At 35.9% G+C, this 16,595-nt stretch overlaps 2 protein-coding genes across 14 annotated transcripts in view; one reads left to right on the forward strand and one right to left on the reverse strand.

The window, feature by feature from the left end:
* Positions 1 to 1,306: 1,306 nt before the first annotated feature.
* LOC125059019 (troponin T, skeletal muscle) lies at positions 1,307 to 7,875 on the forward strand. Of its 10 annotated transcripts, none has more exons than XM_047663159.1 (14): positions 1,307 to 1,464; positions 2,894 to 2,933; positions 3,140 to 3,181; positions 3,645 to 3,662; positions 3,884 to 3,901; positions 4,466 to 4,493; positions 4,562 to 4,687; positions 4,759 to 4,977; positions 5,134 to 5,352; positions 5,747 to 5,839; positions 5,917 to 5,997; positions 6,232 to 6,310; positions 7,401 to 7,624; positions 7,709 to 7,875. In XM_047663159.1, exons 2-13 carry the CDS (start codon positions 2,911 to 2,913, stop codon positions 7,622 to 7,624), a joined length of 1,170 nt encoding a protein of 389 aa, XP_047519115.1. In that variant the 5' UTR covers positions 1,307 to 1,464; positions 2,894 to 2,910; the 3' UTR covers positions 7,709 to 7,875. The 10 variants fall into 10 exon arrangements, with proteins under 10 accessions (XP_047519115.1, XP_047519114.1, XP_047519116.1 ...); XM_047663158.1 differs by lacking the exon at positions 6,232 to 6,310 and adding an exon at positions 6,634 to 6,712; XM_047663160.1 differs by lacking the exon at positions 6,232 to 6,310 and adding an exon at positions 6,634 to 6,712 and having other exon boundaries at positions 4,469 to 4,493.
* Positions 7,876 to 8,497: 622 nt separating this feature from the next.
* Positions 8,498 to 16,595, reverse strand: part of LOC125059397 (coatomer subunit beta) — a 31,534-nt gene continuing 23,436 nt past the window's right edge. For all 4 annotated transcript variants that reach the window (XM_047663798.1, XM_047663800.1, XM_047663802.1 and 1 more), the window contains exons 14-20: positions 16,243 to 16,375; positions 15,928 to 16,074; positions 14,747 to 14,908; positions 14,346 to 14,491; positions 13,396 to 13,485; positions 12,818 to 12,970; positions 8,498 to 8,736 (exon numbers count right to left, since the gene is read on the reverse strand). In XM_047663798.1, the coding sequence (XP_047519754.1) occupies positions 8,647 to 8,736; positions 12,818 to 12,970; positions 13,396 to 13,485; positions 14,346 to 14,491; positions 14,747 to 14,908; positions 15,928 to 16,074; positions 16,243 to 16,375 (921 nt within the window). In that variant the 3' untranslated portion in view covers positions 8,498 to 8,646. The remainder of the gene's footprint in view (positions 8,737 to 12,817; positions 12,971 to 13,395; positions 13,486 to 14,345; positions 14,492 to 14,746; positions 14,909 to 15,927; positions 16,075 to 16,242; positions 16,376 to 16,595) is intronic.

The following is a 16,595-nucleotide window of genomic DNA, read 5'->3' on the forward strand; positions in this document are numbered from 1 at the left end:
CTAAAAGGGAACTATAAAACAATTATTTTCACTCGATTGAATGTGTGACCTGTTGGCCAATCGATATGTCATCAGGATCAAGGTTGCCACTAGCTGCAAGCTGGTGAAGCGTAGAAATAAGTAGTTAAGTAGACGAAGTATTCATTCCTTCATTTCCATATTTATAAATAAAATTCAATATTACCACTAAAAAAAATATATATATACACATATATAGGCAATAGCTGACAAGCAAAGTACTGAAAAAATTATCTATAAAAAAAAATTATACCGTGATAACGATATGTCCATCTACTTTCCCGTATCATGTTTTCTCAAAATGAATGTTGCCTTCAAAGGATTCTGACTTCAAAAATATTCAATCATTGTTGAGACAATTATTTGAAGTAAGTCTGCTATCGGGTAGAAATATTCCTGTACCTATCAGCTTCACTAATAATATTTTAAAACAAGGAGGTGATCGGCTTTTGTTTTGCTGGGAATCGAACCCAGTCATACACTGTATGCGTTAATTAATCCGTAGTGTTTATTCAGATTCAAAAACGAGCGTTAGCGCTAAATTTATTAGGTATGTAAAAATAGAGTCATATAGCGTATGACTCGTATATCAAAATCCGATTCTTTTTAATTTACTTAGTCTTAAGTCTGGACTTCTATTTATCCTATACTACAGAGGCCGTTAGATCAGTGTTGGCCTAGTGGCTTCAAAGTGCGACTCTCTTCCTTCGATCGTAGGTTCGATCTACGGCTGCGCAACAATGGATTTTCTTTCTTTGTGCGCATTTAACATTCGCTCGAACTGTGAAGGAAAACATCGTGAGGAAACCGGCTTGCCTTTGAGCCAAAAAGTCGTCTGCGTGTGTCAGGCACAGTGGCCTGATCACCTACATGCATATTAGGCAAATGATCATGAAACAGATACAGAAATCTGGGGCCCAGACCTAAAAAGGTCGTAGCGCCACTTATTTTTACAGAGGCCGCACAAATGTATATATTTTGTATTCATAAATAATTAAATATCCACTACATACAGGAAACTGTACTTGACACTTCTTGTAATTAATCAGTTTGCATTCATAATGTTGTTCATCTTATTAAAGTTAAAAGTAACAGATATGAGATATCAGCCCGAAGTCTCCCTATTAGTACGTAATTCAGTTCGTAAACAACTTCACAATCCGATTACCGAATCGCCTCAGATTCAAACCTAAAATGTGATTGAATAAAACCTAATAGCCACGCCCTTCACGTCCGGTGCAAGACTACCAACGTGTACTACAGAAATCGGAGCTGGCCGAAATCAGCTCAAAATTGACCGCGGCTAAAAATACCAAGCGCGGGGCGAGCGCTAACAATCGGCGTAGCGTTCAGAGCCGCCCCGGTCGCCGCGGACTCCACATTCCAACGTCTTGCTGCCAGTCTGCACCAGTGTAAGACTGAGTGACCGCTTTCTACCCGTGCGACGTAAGTGCAGTGAAGTGCAGTGTACAGTGTGTAGTTTACGTGCAGATGGACTAACGATTGCCAAATCTGGTTTTGCGTCAACGCTTTTAGCGCGGAGTTATTACGCGGATGTCATTTTGGATAATAAGTATATACACATACACTACACACTGTACACTTGATGAAAATAATAAATTAGATTAAGATTGAGGTTTGATTATAGTATTTAATGTATTGGCAAACTTAGTTGAATAAAATATGTGTTTATTAATATAACAAAATTTAACTGCAGTCTAAATATTTTAGATTTTTTCTAATATAAATTGTATATATAATATTTGAATCCATACTTTATTATATATTGGTTTATGTTTTACCTTAAAACAGAAAGCCTTAACGTGATTATAATACCAGTCATTCTGAGCATAATTTTTAGTTAAGCGATCTTTAATCAATCATTTCTTTTCAAGATAACCTAATTTTAAACCCCTTTAGCGCCCCTTAAACTAGTAACTATAACTAATTTAGGACCACAATGTTGCCCTATAAAAAATTAAGATCGGCAAGACGATATCTCCAAGCACAATCCGATACTGCCAAATATAAACTTGTTGAACGCGTGCCAGCGCCGACCGTAGGTGTTCCCGTTGGTTAGAAGATAAAACCGCCAAAAATAACCTTCTGTAAACAATACGCTCATATTTCAATTACATACTTTGCAAATAAAATATAAAATATTTTCGAAAAAGTAACTTCTCTGTTAACTTAGTCTATGTTACATGAAGTTCGAGGTTTAAGTTAAATCATTATGATTGATCGTTTCTTAGGTAACGGATAGAATTTAAATGGTACCATCTCCATGATGGTTAGGGGCGAACAATAGCAACAAGTGTTCAAAGGTGATCCAATTTTTCACATTCGTACGTTTTTAAATTTGACCTTGAAACTTAATTCGTAAGGTATCCGCAAAAATCTAGCCGCACACGGCGACTGCGTTAATAGAAAACAATAGACAATAGGTAACATCTAAAAAATTTAGATCTATCATTTAATGAAGTAAAGATAAAACAAACAAGTAATAATTCTATCATGACAAGGTTAACACAATGTTTATTATATCGACAGTACAATATTTTGATTCATAGCCAATATTGTATTGTAAAGTATACATTGTGAGGATTACCTACACATTTCGAATAGTTACGGATTTACGTCACTGGTGCCTGTAGCCAAATATTTCATTTAAGATGAAAGATATCTAACGCGTACAATCAATATTACAAAAAAGGTTAGGTGTCTTAGTCTAGAATCTTAGGGTAATTCAGAAATGAGACATTGCGCTAAGTTTGACTAGGTCAAAAATGTATTGGAGTCTCAGGTCAATCTTGGTAACCCTACCACGATTGACCTTATGTATAAGAATCTATAATAATGTCCAATTTTTTTACAGACTAACACATTACCAAAATGTCCGACGAAGAGGAATATTCGTAAGTGATACCTTATTTTAAAACAAAATATTACAAGGTACAGTTAAAATCAATACACTATCACGTTCATAATTCTTGCATTTTGACCCTAAGTTTTTGCCCCAATTTTGTACTTGATCCACATCAGAATGAACCTCCAATGTGCTAACATGTACCTTACCATATCCGAATTATGTAAAAATATTAACGGTGTATTTTCTCAACAGTGGCTCCGAAGAGGAGGAAGTAGAAGAAGAAGTCGTAGAGACGTAAGTAGGGCCGCAGAACGCGTCTTTCAAGTTAGCTCTGATTTGAGACTAAAGCTTGAGGGTTCTCTGCCTTTCTTCTAAAGCCTTATCTAGATGAGATCTATCACTTAGTGTCACCACTGTAAATTCAATTAGTTTCAGTTCTCTGTCGTGTCAGGTTTGATGCACGCCTCACCATATCCTATATCTTTGTTGCAGGAAGTAAGTGATGCGCCCTTTGCGGCGGCACTCGCACGCTTGGCTCAATAGGCTAAGACAATGTTGCTTTTAGTGCTCGGTCGATGCTTTATTAGCTATGAACTCACTCGGACGCTAGTTGCAATCGCTTTCGACAAGTTTTTTTTATTAACTCTCTGTCGTGCTGTCTGTCTTCGCTTTTACGTGTTTAGCTTTAGTTATTATATTTAGAATACGATATTAATTATTGATTATTTTCCTTCCCGCTCCTGCAACCGCTCAATAGGCCCGCTCCCAAACAAGAGTAAGTAGATTTCAGTACTTCAAACTTTCAGCGCTTCGCTTAGCCGTGTGGCAGTAATCAACGCACTAAGATAACTTTGATTTGCCGTTCAAGTACATAATATCTAATATATTTTGTTTCGGAATCTTTGATTGTGCTATGTAATCCTACGCTTATATACTGTGTTTTGTACGAATAGGGTGACGATGTGGTTGATGCTGATTGTTATTTTCTGTTTCTAGGAGTAGACCGTCGATTACGTAAGTCGCACCGCTCTCTGGTGTCACTAACTGTAAATGTAATCCTATAATGAATAACTAGAACGGCGCGGACGTTTATTTTTGCCAGAATTTTTCCGAACGAACATTAAATGTTGAGCAAGCCGCGACGGCTATTTTTAACGATCTACGCGTTCTATTTCTGAAGTTCGCGATGCGCCCGCGCCGTTTCAAATCTCTGTGTCGAATACCTAAAATTCGGATTTAAACATTCGCATGGAAACCGTAAACGTCCTAATTTTGTGTTTTCATTAAACATTCGTGTCTTTAAAACCACATTTCAATTTAAATATTCATAACCATTGCGTAATATCACGATGGTACACATACAACATAATTCTGATTAAGTGTTTTAATACAATGTGTATATTATATAATGATTTAAATTTTCATGTTCACACATAAGCAAATGGCACTTTATGTGTTACATAAGTCAATAAACTGTACGACTACAACTAAACTAAATTAACTGAAGCTAAATGTTACCGAGAGTCAAAAATTTGACTCACTCCCTAGAAGTGTTATTAATTAAAATTTTGTTTCCAGCAGTGAGGGTGATCCAGAATTCATTAAGGTATACTCGCTTTAAATAATACTTTTTTTTAAATACACATACACATACTAATTAGAAATATTTTACAGCGTCAAGACCAAAAGCGGTCTGATCTAGATGAGCAGCTGAAGGAATACATTAACGAATGGCGTAAACAGAGGTCTAAGGAAGAAGATGAGCTCAAACGCCTCAAGGAGAAGCAGGCCAAGCGCAAGGTAAACTAAAACTTACGAGATAAATAATTCAATAACTCAGTAAACACAAATAAAATTTGTCGCTTTGATAGGTCTCCCGCGCGGAAGAAGAGAAACGCCTCGCCCAGAAGAAAAAGGAAGAGGAAGAGAGGCGAGTCCGCGAGCTTGAGGAGAAGAAACAGCGTGACATCGAAGAGAAGAGACAGAGGCTCGAGGAGGCCGAAAAGAAGAGGCAGGCAATGCTTCAGGCCATGAAGGATGCCTCCAACAAAACCGGACCCAACTTCACCATCCAGAAGAAGAATGACAACGTGAGTGCATACGTTGTTCACAGTAATCTTTAGGCTTTGAAACTACTTTCAATTTTCATTCAAACAAATGCATGGATAACATAGAAAGCCTTATTTCACAAATAGTACAATTTGTTTAATAAAGCACCATTACTCCAACAAAGTATACGTTTACAGTTCGGCCTTAGCAACGCCCAGCTGGAGCGCAACAAGACCAAGGAACAACTAGAGGAGGAAAAGAAAATCTCCCTATCCATCCGCATCAAGCCCCTGAATATCGAAGGCCTGTCCGTAGACAAGCTTCGCCAAAAGGCCACCGAACTCTGGGAATGCATCATCAAGCTCGAAACCGAAAAGTACGATCTTGAGGAGAGACAAAAGAGGCAGGACTACGACGTGAGTTAACCTTTTCTTACATTCGATCGAAACCTGTTGCGGTAAATGTGGTTCTTAAGATTTTTTTTTTTTTTTTTTAAATCGCAAAATATTACCTTTACGAGAAACATTAAATGAAAGAATACTCTTCACTTAGCATAAACATTAGATAATGTATCATTTACGCGTGTTTTGCGCACCCTAAACACTATTGCTTGTGAGACGGATATATTTAGTTGCACACTGGCTGAATTCACAAGAATTTCATTATTTATAATTAGTTATAAAATGGTTTAGGTTTTTAAGGTTTTACTTGTTATGGTTATATTATTTTTTACGTTAGTTTTCTATTGTATTAGTATTAAGTTACTGTAAAAATAGGAAATAAGGAATAAATAAATAAATTTTCCTACAGTTAAAAGAGCTCAAAGAAAGACAAAAGCAACAGTTAAGGCACAAAGCTCTCAAGAAGGGACTTGACCCAGAGGCACTCACAGGCAAGCACCCCGTAAGTATTTTTAGCTTCATATGTGACTCATTCTAGTAAGGAGTAGAGCAACTTTTTCATATGAATATTTCTTTCAGCCTAAAATCCAAGTCGCGTCGAAATATGAAAGGCGCGTTGACACACGCTCGTATGACGACAAGAAGAAACTGTTCGAGGGTGTAAGTATAAAACTTATTGACAAAGCAACTGAATATATTTTAGATTTTAGAATATGCTATAGAAATCTTAATAACACATATTAAATTTAAAAAACACTGTTCGTGTATTCGAGTATTTAGTATGTAGAACTCTCATACGATGTCTAAGTTCGACTCGAAGCTCCGGTTGACTTGACTAATTCATTATTGGATAGAAAATTGAGAGTAAAAATAAATGTTGCTAATATTATACAGGGTCTCGATAATCAATTATCGGAGTATATGGATAAGTTATGGAAGCAGAAACTTGAGGAGTTCGCTAACAGAAATAAAAGTAAGGCGATGTGGTGTTTTATGATACAATTGTGTCCCCACACGCCCGGCATGGCCCATTGTCATGAGGCATGCTCCTAACTACTGCTCATTATCCACTTGATCAGAATATACATGTCCTAAGAAAACTAAAAAAAAAATATTTTTAAACAAGGAACGTCAATGTCATCGGAAATTGAAGAACAACACAGTTTATTTGCAAAATTTATCGAACAATTGAGGAAGTCAATGTATAAATCAATATTTTGACTGATCAATTGAATAATAAGCATCACACCTATTCCCTCTATGTTTCCCATTGTGATAACATGTACCACGATACAGGACCTTGAAAAACTCAACAAGGACTTCATCGAGAAGGTGTGGCAAGAGAGAGCCGACCAGTTCGGTGGCAGGCAGAAGGGTAAGTTCGGCTGGCTTAAAGAAGGCTTAATATGCAGAGAATAAATGCTAAAGTTTTTTTACCAAACTTTAGTTAAAAAGCTGGACAATTAAAGCTTAAAAAATTACTGCTAAAAGACCTTATTCATAAAAACTAAATCATCTAATTGCAGCGTGTTAAGTAAAGAACTCGTCTGTCTCTTTCTATCACGGCTTAAACACTATTTGACAGAAAGTGCATTACTCATTTTATTTTATAAATATTAGATTAGATTAAAAATAGTCAGCCAATATTAAATCGGAGGTAAACTTTACACTACACAATCCCATATATGTGAATCCCGCATTGTTACATCATTTTAGAATTTCTGTGAATGTGGAACTAATAATCATTGTGCTGTTAGAGTTAATTTATAAAATGTTTGTGTTGTCATGTATCATATAGTCAGAAGAGGCTAAGCGAGAATTATATATATCTCTTATGAAAAGGTCTATTTATTTTTTAATATTCATCTCTCTTGTTTTAGAAGGTTTTTAGAACCAAATTAATCTAAAAGCTGTATTTGACTTAGTATTATAAATTAGTTAAGGGATTGCACATTTCAAAGTGTCACTTGCTCAGATAACGCGTATCATTGTATTCCATGAATTAAACATGTTTTTACCCAATATTTAAAACTAAGAGCTAATTAAATCATTTATAACAATAGCGAGACTGCCGAAATGGTTCGGTGAGAGGCCCGGCAAGAAGAAGGGCGAACTCGAATCCCCCGAAGGCGAGGAAGACGTCAAGGCTGAGCCCGACGACGATGAAGAACCCCAATTCGAACCTGAACCTGAGGAGGAAGAAGTCGTGGAAGAGGAAGAGGTAGAGGAGGAAGAGGAGGAGGAGGAGGAAGAAGAAGAAGAGGAGGAGGAGGAAGAAGAGGAATAGGTAATATAACTTTTAAAAATATAATATTTTCAATGCCATTTTGCCAAAAAATATATTAAGGTTTTAATTTAATTTTTTTCCCAGGCGTTAAGTTAAGGAGCCACCCTCGAGCCGGATGGAAGCGGACTGTACTGTTGCATAACCATTAACTTATTATAAATTATTTTTATTATTTATATTACGTTCACTTGTAACAACACGGCAACTCGCCACCAACACCTGTGGCAGCATTAAACTAATTTATTATAAGATTCTAAGGTTTTATTTTAATTATAGCATTTTTTACCCCCCATATATTTTTAGTAAAGGTGCGTACAGACTATATAACATAACATGTTATACAACATTGCTATACAACATGTTTCAGACAATGTGGATATTGAATGTTATAAAACATGTTATAATAACATGTTATTGATATGTATGCTAGGACGAACCCAGCATCTAGGTTTTTTGTTTTTCTTTTGTTATTTAAAATTACAACAGTCGCTACCGCAGCCAGCAAAACGTCCTCTCGTGTCGACATTGTGGATAGCACTGGAGAACGACAAACGACAATGGTTATATAACATTGTTATATTGCATTGTTATTCTAATGTGTACAGTATTGTTTTATGTTATAATGTTGAATAACAAGGTAACAGAATGTGGACGTGTTATAAAACACAAGTTATATAATATGTTACATAGTCTGTACGCATCCTAATATCAAAAGAACTATATTAAGGTGTGAACCCAAAACAATTATTTCATACTTCTAAAAATAGCAGGACGGTTCTGCGCCTCATTGACTTTCTCAACCATAAAGTAGCCGATTTATCCAATAAGCTTCAACGATAATAATTAGTAATAAAAGGTTAAAATAAAAATATATTTACTACAATAATATTTATCAATAACATATAAATTCACTTATAATACTCATTGACAATGGTTTCATGATAAATGCGAAAAGAAAACAATTTTGAATATCATATTGAAAATTAGAATATATAATCATAACTAAATTAGCTTACGAAGGATTATGCGGCGGGAATGGGGTTTTCCGTTTGCATCTGCTGAGGTGACTTCTGCATTAAGTTGATTTTGTCACCGAGACTGAGTGCCATACCCTGTAACAAGAATACAAATACTTATCACCTCATTCATAAAAACTCAATTAGTTTAATTATAGTTTTTGGAACGAAGTTCCTTATCGCGCGTTGTGAAAGGGGGCTAGACGGAAAAAAATTCTTACGAAAAGTTGTCACGACACTTTTTTGCTATTTGCTATTGTAATACACCGGTTCTCGTCCGATCACCGAAGTTAAGCAACGTCGGGCGAGGTCAGTACTTGGATGGGTGACCGCCTGAGAACACCTCGTGATGATGGCTTTTTTTTTTCGTCGTAAGATTGGTGTCGGGAAAATCTATCATACTGTTATGATACCAATTAACATATAAAATAATCGAAAGGAATTTCGTTCCATCCGGGTGTCCCTTGACACCTCAAAAGTTTTTTTTTATGGCTCTGGCACCGTTTGTGCATTAGCCAGCGTCAAGTATGAGATTTTTATCATTCGTGCTTTTTGCCTTAGAAATTCGATCATGTCCTCCATGTAAGGTTTAGGCACTCGCCCGGTACCGCACAACCCTCCCAAAGGCCGAGAACAAATTTAAATTAAATTAAAACTTGCCCTCGAACCGGGAATCGAACCCGGTACCCCTCACCTAGCCACTTAATAAGACCGCTAGGCTATGAGGCCCCTATTACATCGTTTTATCTGAAGTTCTGTCTGTCTCTTTCAATCACAGCGTAAACACAATTTGACAGAATGAGAACGTTTCAGTAAAAGAAGTGCAAATAGATTGATTTACTCTCTATGAATAATAATTATTTCGAACAAAATATGGTTATGACAAAATTGATCTGAGGCTGTCTAGGAAGCTGTGGACGAGTAACAGCCCTTCCTTGGTATGAAATGGCTTTTACATGGTGCATGTTTAAACAAAAGGAATGTAAGTGATATATTAAATTTCTTAGAAAATGTAGTCTATAAGGCCCTTTTTATCGTGCAATAATATTAAAGAGGGTTCTTTGAATCCAAACGTTCAATAATATTTAGCAATTAGATTAAAAAACCATTCACGTCAATATTTTTATGAGAGAAATATGTCTGACGACGAAGTTATGGCTGTAGCCATGCTAGTGAATTTGTTGAGGAAAGGAAAAAAAATACAATAATGCGCAATACTAAACCTACACAGTACAAAAAATACATATTGCGCAATAAAATTTAAGCTCGCTCAAACTTCTGTTCAATCATTGTAGATGTATGGGCCGCCTTAATCTAATTAAACAGAAAATCGTAATCGTGAATATATGAAAATGTGACTGCGTGCGCTGTGTCTGGGTTAGTTTTTGAACCTCAGAACCATACCAAGGCATAATATAGTAAGTAAGGCTTTTGTAGAATCGAAAGGATACGTAAGACATAAAAATTACTTTAAATAGGTTTAAGTTAGCTACCAATACATACACACATTTATAAATCTATTTGCGGAGAATTTTTCTTTTACAGTGTAAGAGTGTGTACTTAAAATAAAAAAAAATAAAAATCTTGCGTCACATACATACATGCAAATTTTAACAACCATTTCAAATTGTGAATATTTGTCTCGACATTAAAAAAAAAAATTTCAAAATATGGCATAGGCACAATCTGTCTGACAATTTTTTTAAAAGTCACTTTGAGATGATCTTTTTTTTAATTTAATAATATTCCAACATAAAGTTTCATCAACATCAGTTCAGTAATATTAGAGACAGGTACGTAGATAAAATTGACAGGTATTTTGAAATTGGTGTAACTTTTTTATATTTTTTTATATTTTTATATTTTTATATTTTTTTATTTTATTTTTTTTATATCTGCTCCGCGGCAATCTGTTGCACACAACAATAAGCCACTATTTTGTCCGATACGAGTGTATCCGCTTAGACTTTTTAGCGTGGTGAGACACTTCTCCAGTAGGTGTCTCATTCCATCCTGAGGAATCTATTTTTTAGGGTTGGAACACTATGTCTCTTCAATCTTTTGTGTTGAAGGCTTTGATCTCCACTGAGTTTGAGGGCAAGCTCATTTTTGTGGTTTGAGAGTCTTTTTTGGTAATTGATGCTATATCTTTCTATCTCCTGTTTGACAGTTGGTATATTTAAATCAAGGTATATGTTCTTATTACTGATGTATTGAGGGATATTAAATATGGTCCTCAGTGTTTTGGTTTGGAATCTTTCCAGTATCTCAATGTTACTATTGCTAGCAGTACCCCAAAGCTGTATGCCATAGGTCCATATTGGTTTCAAGATGGCTTTATATACAGTCAACTTACTGTGTGTGCTCATTTGTGAGTGTCGTCCTATTAACCAGTGCATACTGCGAAGTTTTAAGTCCAGTTGCTTCCGCTTTGTCCATATGTGTTTTTTCCACGTTAGTCTTCGATCCAAGTGAATGCCCAAGTATTTTGCATGGTCATCTTGAGGGATTTCCTCATTATTAAGTGTAATCGGTAGACACGTGTCCCGTCTGAGAGTAAAGGTCACATGTGTTGATTTACTTTGATTTGCGTGTATTCGCCAGATTTTGAGCCATTCTTCAATTTTGTCAATGTGGTATTGTAGATGTTCTGATGCGGTTTTTGGATTCGTGTGTGTAGATAGTAAAGCTGTATCGTCTGCATATGTTGCAACCGTAGTCTTGTCTGATGTTGGTATGTCGGCAGTATATATGGTGTAGAGAACCGGTCCCAGTATACTTCCCTGTGGTACTCCTGATTTGATCTCATGTAAGTCGGAAAGTTCGTCATTGAACTTTACTTCAAAACATCGCTTGCTGAGATAAGACTTTATTATATGGTAAAAAGAGTGTGGTAGCATCTTTTTGACTTTATATAATAGGCCCTCATGCCAAACCTTGTCAAATGCCTGGCTAATGTCCAAAAAGACGGCTGAGCAATATTTCTTGTCTTCCAGCGACCTGCTTATAACGTCAACGATGCGGTGAACTTGCTCGATGGTTCCGTGGTTCTCCCGGAACCTAAATTGGTGATTTGGGGTGATGTCACTTAGGTGTGCTTTCATTCTTTTCAGTAACATTTTCTCGAGGAGTTTCCCTATTATAGGCAAAAGACTTATAGGTCGGTATGACTCTACTTCATTTGGTGGTTTACCGGGCTTAGGTAACATTTTTACCTGGGCTATCTTCCATTGTCCTGGAAAGTGGCAGTGTCTTAAGCAGGCATTAAATATGTTAACAATAGCTAATATGCCCTTTTTTGGGAGATTTTTTAGAAGTACGCTATCGATTTGGTCGTATCCCGGTGCTTTGCCTTCCTTGAGGTGTTTTATTTCACCAGCTACTTCGGTAGGGCTCGTATACTTTAGTGGGAGGCACTATTGCAGTGGACTTTCCACATAACTTCTTATTTCGGCATCGTGCTCTGGTCTCAACTCAGGAAATGGTTGGAACGCTTTACTAAGGTGTTCAGCAAATAGTGTAGCTTTCTCCGTGTCTGACCTGGCCCAATTCCCGTTACTTTGTCTGATAGGAGGGATGTGGTAATTGGGTAACTTTTTTATATTGTCGATTTTTTTATTTATTTTTTTACAGAATTTTTAAATAATCTGTTTACCATGTGCCTGATAGCCCCCTATGTGATGTATCATCCCTATATGATTAAGACATAATCCTCAACTTGTTTATGATCCAAAGTGTCAAAAGCGCTCTGTACCTATCTCTCTCTATATCCATTATCAGATGAGGATAAATAAACTCATCTGTCACAATTCAACACAGTGTAAACACATTTCGACATGCAATTTTAATATTGATGTTTTATAAATAGCAGAGACAATATTAAGTAACTAGATGACCGGGTGAACTTCGTATCACCTACATAATATGATCAAAAATATTTTTTAAAACAGACAGCCAAGTGATTTTTTTTATTTCTAAAAAGACAAAAGATATCAAATATTTCCCAGCTGGAAACTGTTTGCATTGGAAAATTCAATAGTACCTTTTTCATATAATTTCCCTGAACACAAATATTTCAAGATCATAATTAGCCAAATCGGTCCAACCATTCTCGTTTAAGCAAGACAAACGAACAATTCATTTATATATTATGTATATAAATATAGATAAATCTCACCTGGCTCTTAGCTCGTATCCGCACGTGTCCAACAACGGGCCCGTTTGTCCGATGTAGGGGACTCTCAATAGACAGGTTCGCGAGCGCGTCTTCTCCGAATATCGATCGTGCGTACAGATTGGCCGCCATAAATCCACATTGACCGGATAGAGCCTGCAGAATAATTCATAAACCACTTTTAGACAAAGTCCTGCGTCTAATAAGGACATAAACTTTTTTTTTTTTTTTACAATTCACACCAATTGACCTAGTCCCATGCTAAGCTGGTGAAGCTTGTGTTATGGGTACTAGGCAACGGATATACATACATATTATAGATAGATAGACATATAAATACATATTTAAACACCCAAGACCTAAGCACAACACCAAATGCTCATCACATCGATGGTTGTCTCAGCCGGGGATCGAACCCGGGACCCATGGATTCGCAGTCAGGGGTACTAACCACTAGACGGAATGAGTCGTCGAACTTGTAACTTTCAATGATGGTGATCAAAGAAAAGAAATTTTACTTCATACGAAATTATTGATTACATACAGATACAGTGCGATAAGTAAAATAATATTTTTTTTACCTTATCAGGTGTGAGACACTTCATGTTGGTGGAGGCTAACAAATGATCCAAGTATACTCGAAGATCAGTAATAGTTGTGTTCACGGACACCTGCAATACAAAATAATTAAGCATTTTAATTATAAAAAGGTCTAATTAAATCACGGTGTTTAGGTACTTGTGTATGGATTCTCGGTCAATATTTTAGATTGAGAATATAATGAATCACTCAAACCACACGATTCGAAACGCAGAAAAACGAAAAAGCATACCTTTTCATAGTATAAAATTTTACTTTTGTGATAGTTAAACTAATAAATACTCATACACTTTTGAATCTATTTTGGTTTATTGAGAGAAATTAATGCACTTTTAAATTATTTTCTACTTTGTTAGGTATTTTGACAATAAAACTTAATAAAAACAATAAACATTAATTTTACAGTTTTCATCTTTAACCAAAAATTAAAATCGCATACTTAAAAAAATATCGTTCAGACGTTCTCCAAAATACAAAAACAAACAATTTAATATAATTTTTTTTCGTCTTCAACCTAAAATACCTGGGTCAAATTTTGTATGGACCCGTGTTTTTAATACTATGATAAAATGGTCTAAAATATTATCAATGCCGCGTTAATATTAATAAAATAAAAAATACTATGCAAGTGCACGCTTATAAAACCTAAGTGAGGACAAAATAAATGCCAAAGCTTACCAATAATGTTGCTTTGAAGAATCAAGATAGTTATTTTTAGAGTCGATTCAACTCATTAAGTAAATTTTTTTTAATTTTAAAGCAAAATAAAACATTATACACTCTAGTTTAGTATTTCTGTTCGCATAATTATGCGCTCAGATAATTAGCTATTTACTTCAAAATACCCGAAGAAGGATGGATGTACTACAATTTACGTGAAATATTTTTCCTAAAGAGATTACTCCAGAGACTCAATACTTTTGGGATATACCTTGTTCTCCCACTCAAACTCGGCCCACATGCGTCTGAAGTCAGCATCAGAGCATCCAGCTGGGTGAATGTAGTCCACTATGTCTATGTGTATGTCGTTCAGGACAACCACACCGCGGTCCAACGATGCGCCACTCACTTCATATACTGACAACAAAATAAGTTATTTATATTAAATATTATGCACACACAAATTGCATGACACAAACTGTACGGTTGTGTATTTTAATTTGTATAGCGCTTGTATTTAGCTAAGCTAAGCTAACCTTTGGCTAAGTTTTTTATACAAAAATCTATGCTAAAAGTTATTTATTTTTTTATATAATGGGGTGGGTGCAAACGGGCATTTTAAGATGTAATTATTTATTTAGAGTAAAAAGTTTATTTTGAGGGTTTACATACCAATATTGCCGAAAATAATTCCATTCTCAGTAGAGGCAACCTTGACGTGTGCGCGGATAGTGGCAAAGTCTCGCGGGGCCAATACGAGAGGTGACGGGCGCTCCACTAGTCTTAACTCTCCCAGTGTTGCCAACTCCACGGTACAGTTTTGAAGGGTGTCGTCTGAAAGAAAATAATATATTTATGATGGTAAAAAAGGATCATTCTTCTCAGCTTAAGGGTTTGTCACGATTATGGCGCTTGATACTTAAAATAATCAAGTATCAAATATTAAGTAAGTTTAATCCACAAATTATATCAAATTTTTAGGGATACCATTCTAATTTTTTTTGAATTTGCCGCGCTTTTTCGTTATCTTCTTTCATTAGCCAGACTCTATAGGACTTTCTCCCAGTTTTATGAAGTGTCAACGTGTCAACTGACATTGCTGGTAAATGTCAAAATAATACAAGTTTCTGAAACGTTGACTTGACAATATTTCACGTACTACAAACTTGCGTGCATTTGCGAGATTTCGTAACAAGCGAAAATTAGATAAATATCCATATCATGTGAATAACATAAGGTCCCGCCCCAAAAGCGTCAAGGAGACTTGTACTACAGACTAGTACCACAATTAAGACGAAATAACTTCACGTAGATTTGATATTTAATCAAATCACTCGCATAAATCACCGACAAAATAATAATCTGTTTTAGAAGAGAGCAATGTCCAAACTTGGTTGTTGTAAACAAAACCAGATCTTCGTGTATCGCTGCCTTCAAATTTTTGGAATATGGCCCGTGATACTCTCTAATCATCAGCTATGGGTGCTATTCAATGAGACGCCAAATAGATTTATAAAATGCCGAAAGTGTAAATGGGTCTATTCAATGAGGTGCCAAACAGATTTATAAAATGCCGAAAGTGTAAATGGGTCCATACTCTGCGGAGGTATCCAAGTCACATTGCCAAACAAAGCCTCGACTGGAATTCTCAAGGCAAAAGGAAATAGACCTGGCAACGAATTACTTTTGCAGAGACGAGAGACGCTGGAATAACGTAAAGGGAAATTAAGAGCTACCCGGGACCGATCAGGCTGGTTTTCTACGCTGGATGCCATCTGCCCCACTTGGGGGACAGGACTATAAGTCATGTAAGTCAATGTAAAAAATAATTAGTTATTTTTATCTGAACATACCTGTCTGATTGACGACGAGTACGTCCAATACGATATCGTACTGGTTGACAGATACAATGGCTTCCGCGTACACCGGATCCGACAAACCAGTCAACTGACGAACGCGGGACAGCGAACCTGCGCTTGCGCTGCTTGGGGCTGTGCGACCTAAAATTTATTGTTCCTATTAAATATTGCTGTCCAAAATTTTTTACAGTAGATTTGGTCATCGAGGCGAAGTCTAAAATTAATTAAAATATGTAGCTATTTTTGGATTAGTTTTCCATGATCAATGAAATAATTCAGTTCTCTTACTCTATCTCTACTAACTCTTACCCTGCACAGCCTTGCTAAGAGACAGCTCAAACATGTCGTGTTGTTGAGGCGCAGTTGCTCCAGCCAACATCCCGAAGGAGATGCCTTGTTCAATCTCCACTTTACGCTCAGTCTTCTTTTCTGTCTGCTCGTGCTGAAATATACAAATATCATAGAATCTTAAAAAATATTTCTGTTAATATAAATTTACAGACTACAAAATTTTAAACAGAACGATGTTTATTTGTTTAATTTAACAGTATTATATATATTGATAATACACGGCTGTTTTTTAAAGTAAAATTTACAATTCTAAATACATAAAAAGAAGATAAAAAGGGATTACACTATATATGCAAAGAACATTATGTATG

The sequence above is a fragment of the Pieris napi genome, chromosome 19, assembly GCF_905475465.1.
Source record: "Pieris napi chromosome 19, ilPieNapi1.2, whole genome shotgun sequence".
NCBI lineage: Eukaryota > Metazoa > Arthropoda > Insecta > Lepidoptera > Pieridae > Pieris > Pieris napi.

Coding starts and splice junctions, on each gene's coding strand:
- LOC125059019 (XM_047663159.1), top strand. CDS start 2,911: ATGTCCGACGAAGAGGAATATTC. Junction 4,494..4,561: donor GTGATCCAGAATTCATTAAG/GTATACTCGCTT, acceptor AATATTTTACAG/CGTCAAGACCAAAAGCGGTC. Junction 5,998..6,231: donor AGAAGAAACTGTTCGAGGGT/GTAAGTATAAAA, acceptor AATATTATACAG/GGTCTCGATAATCAATTATC.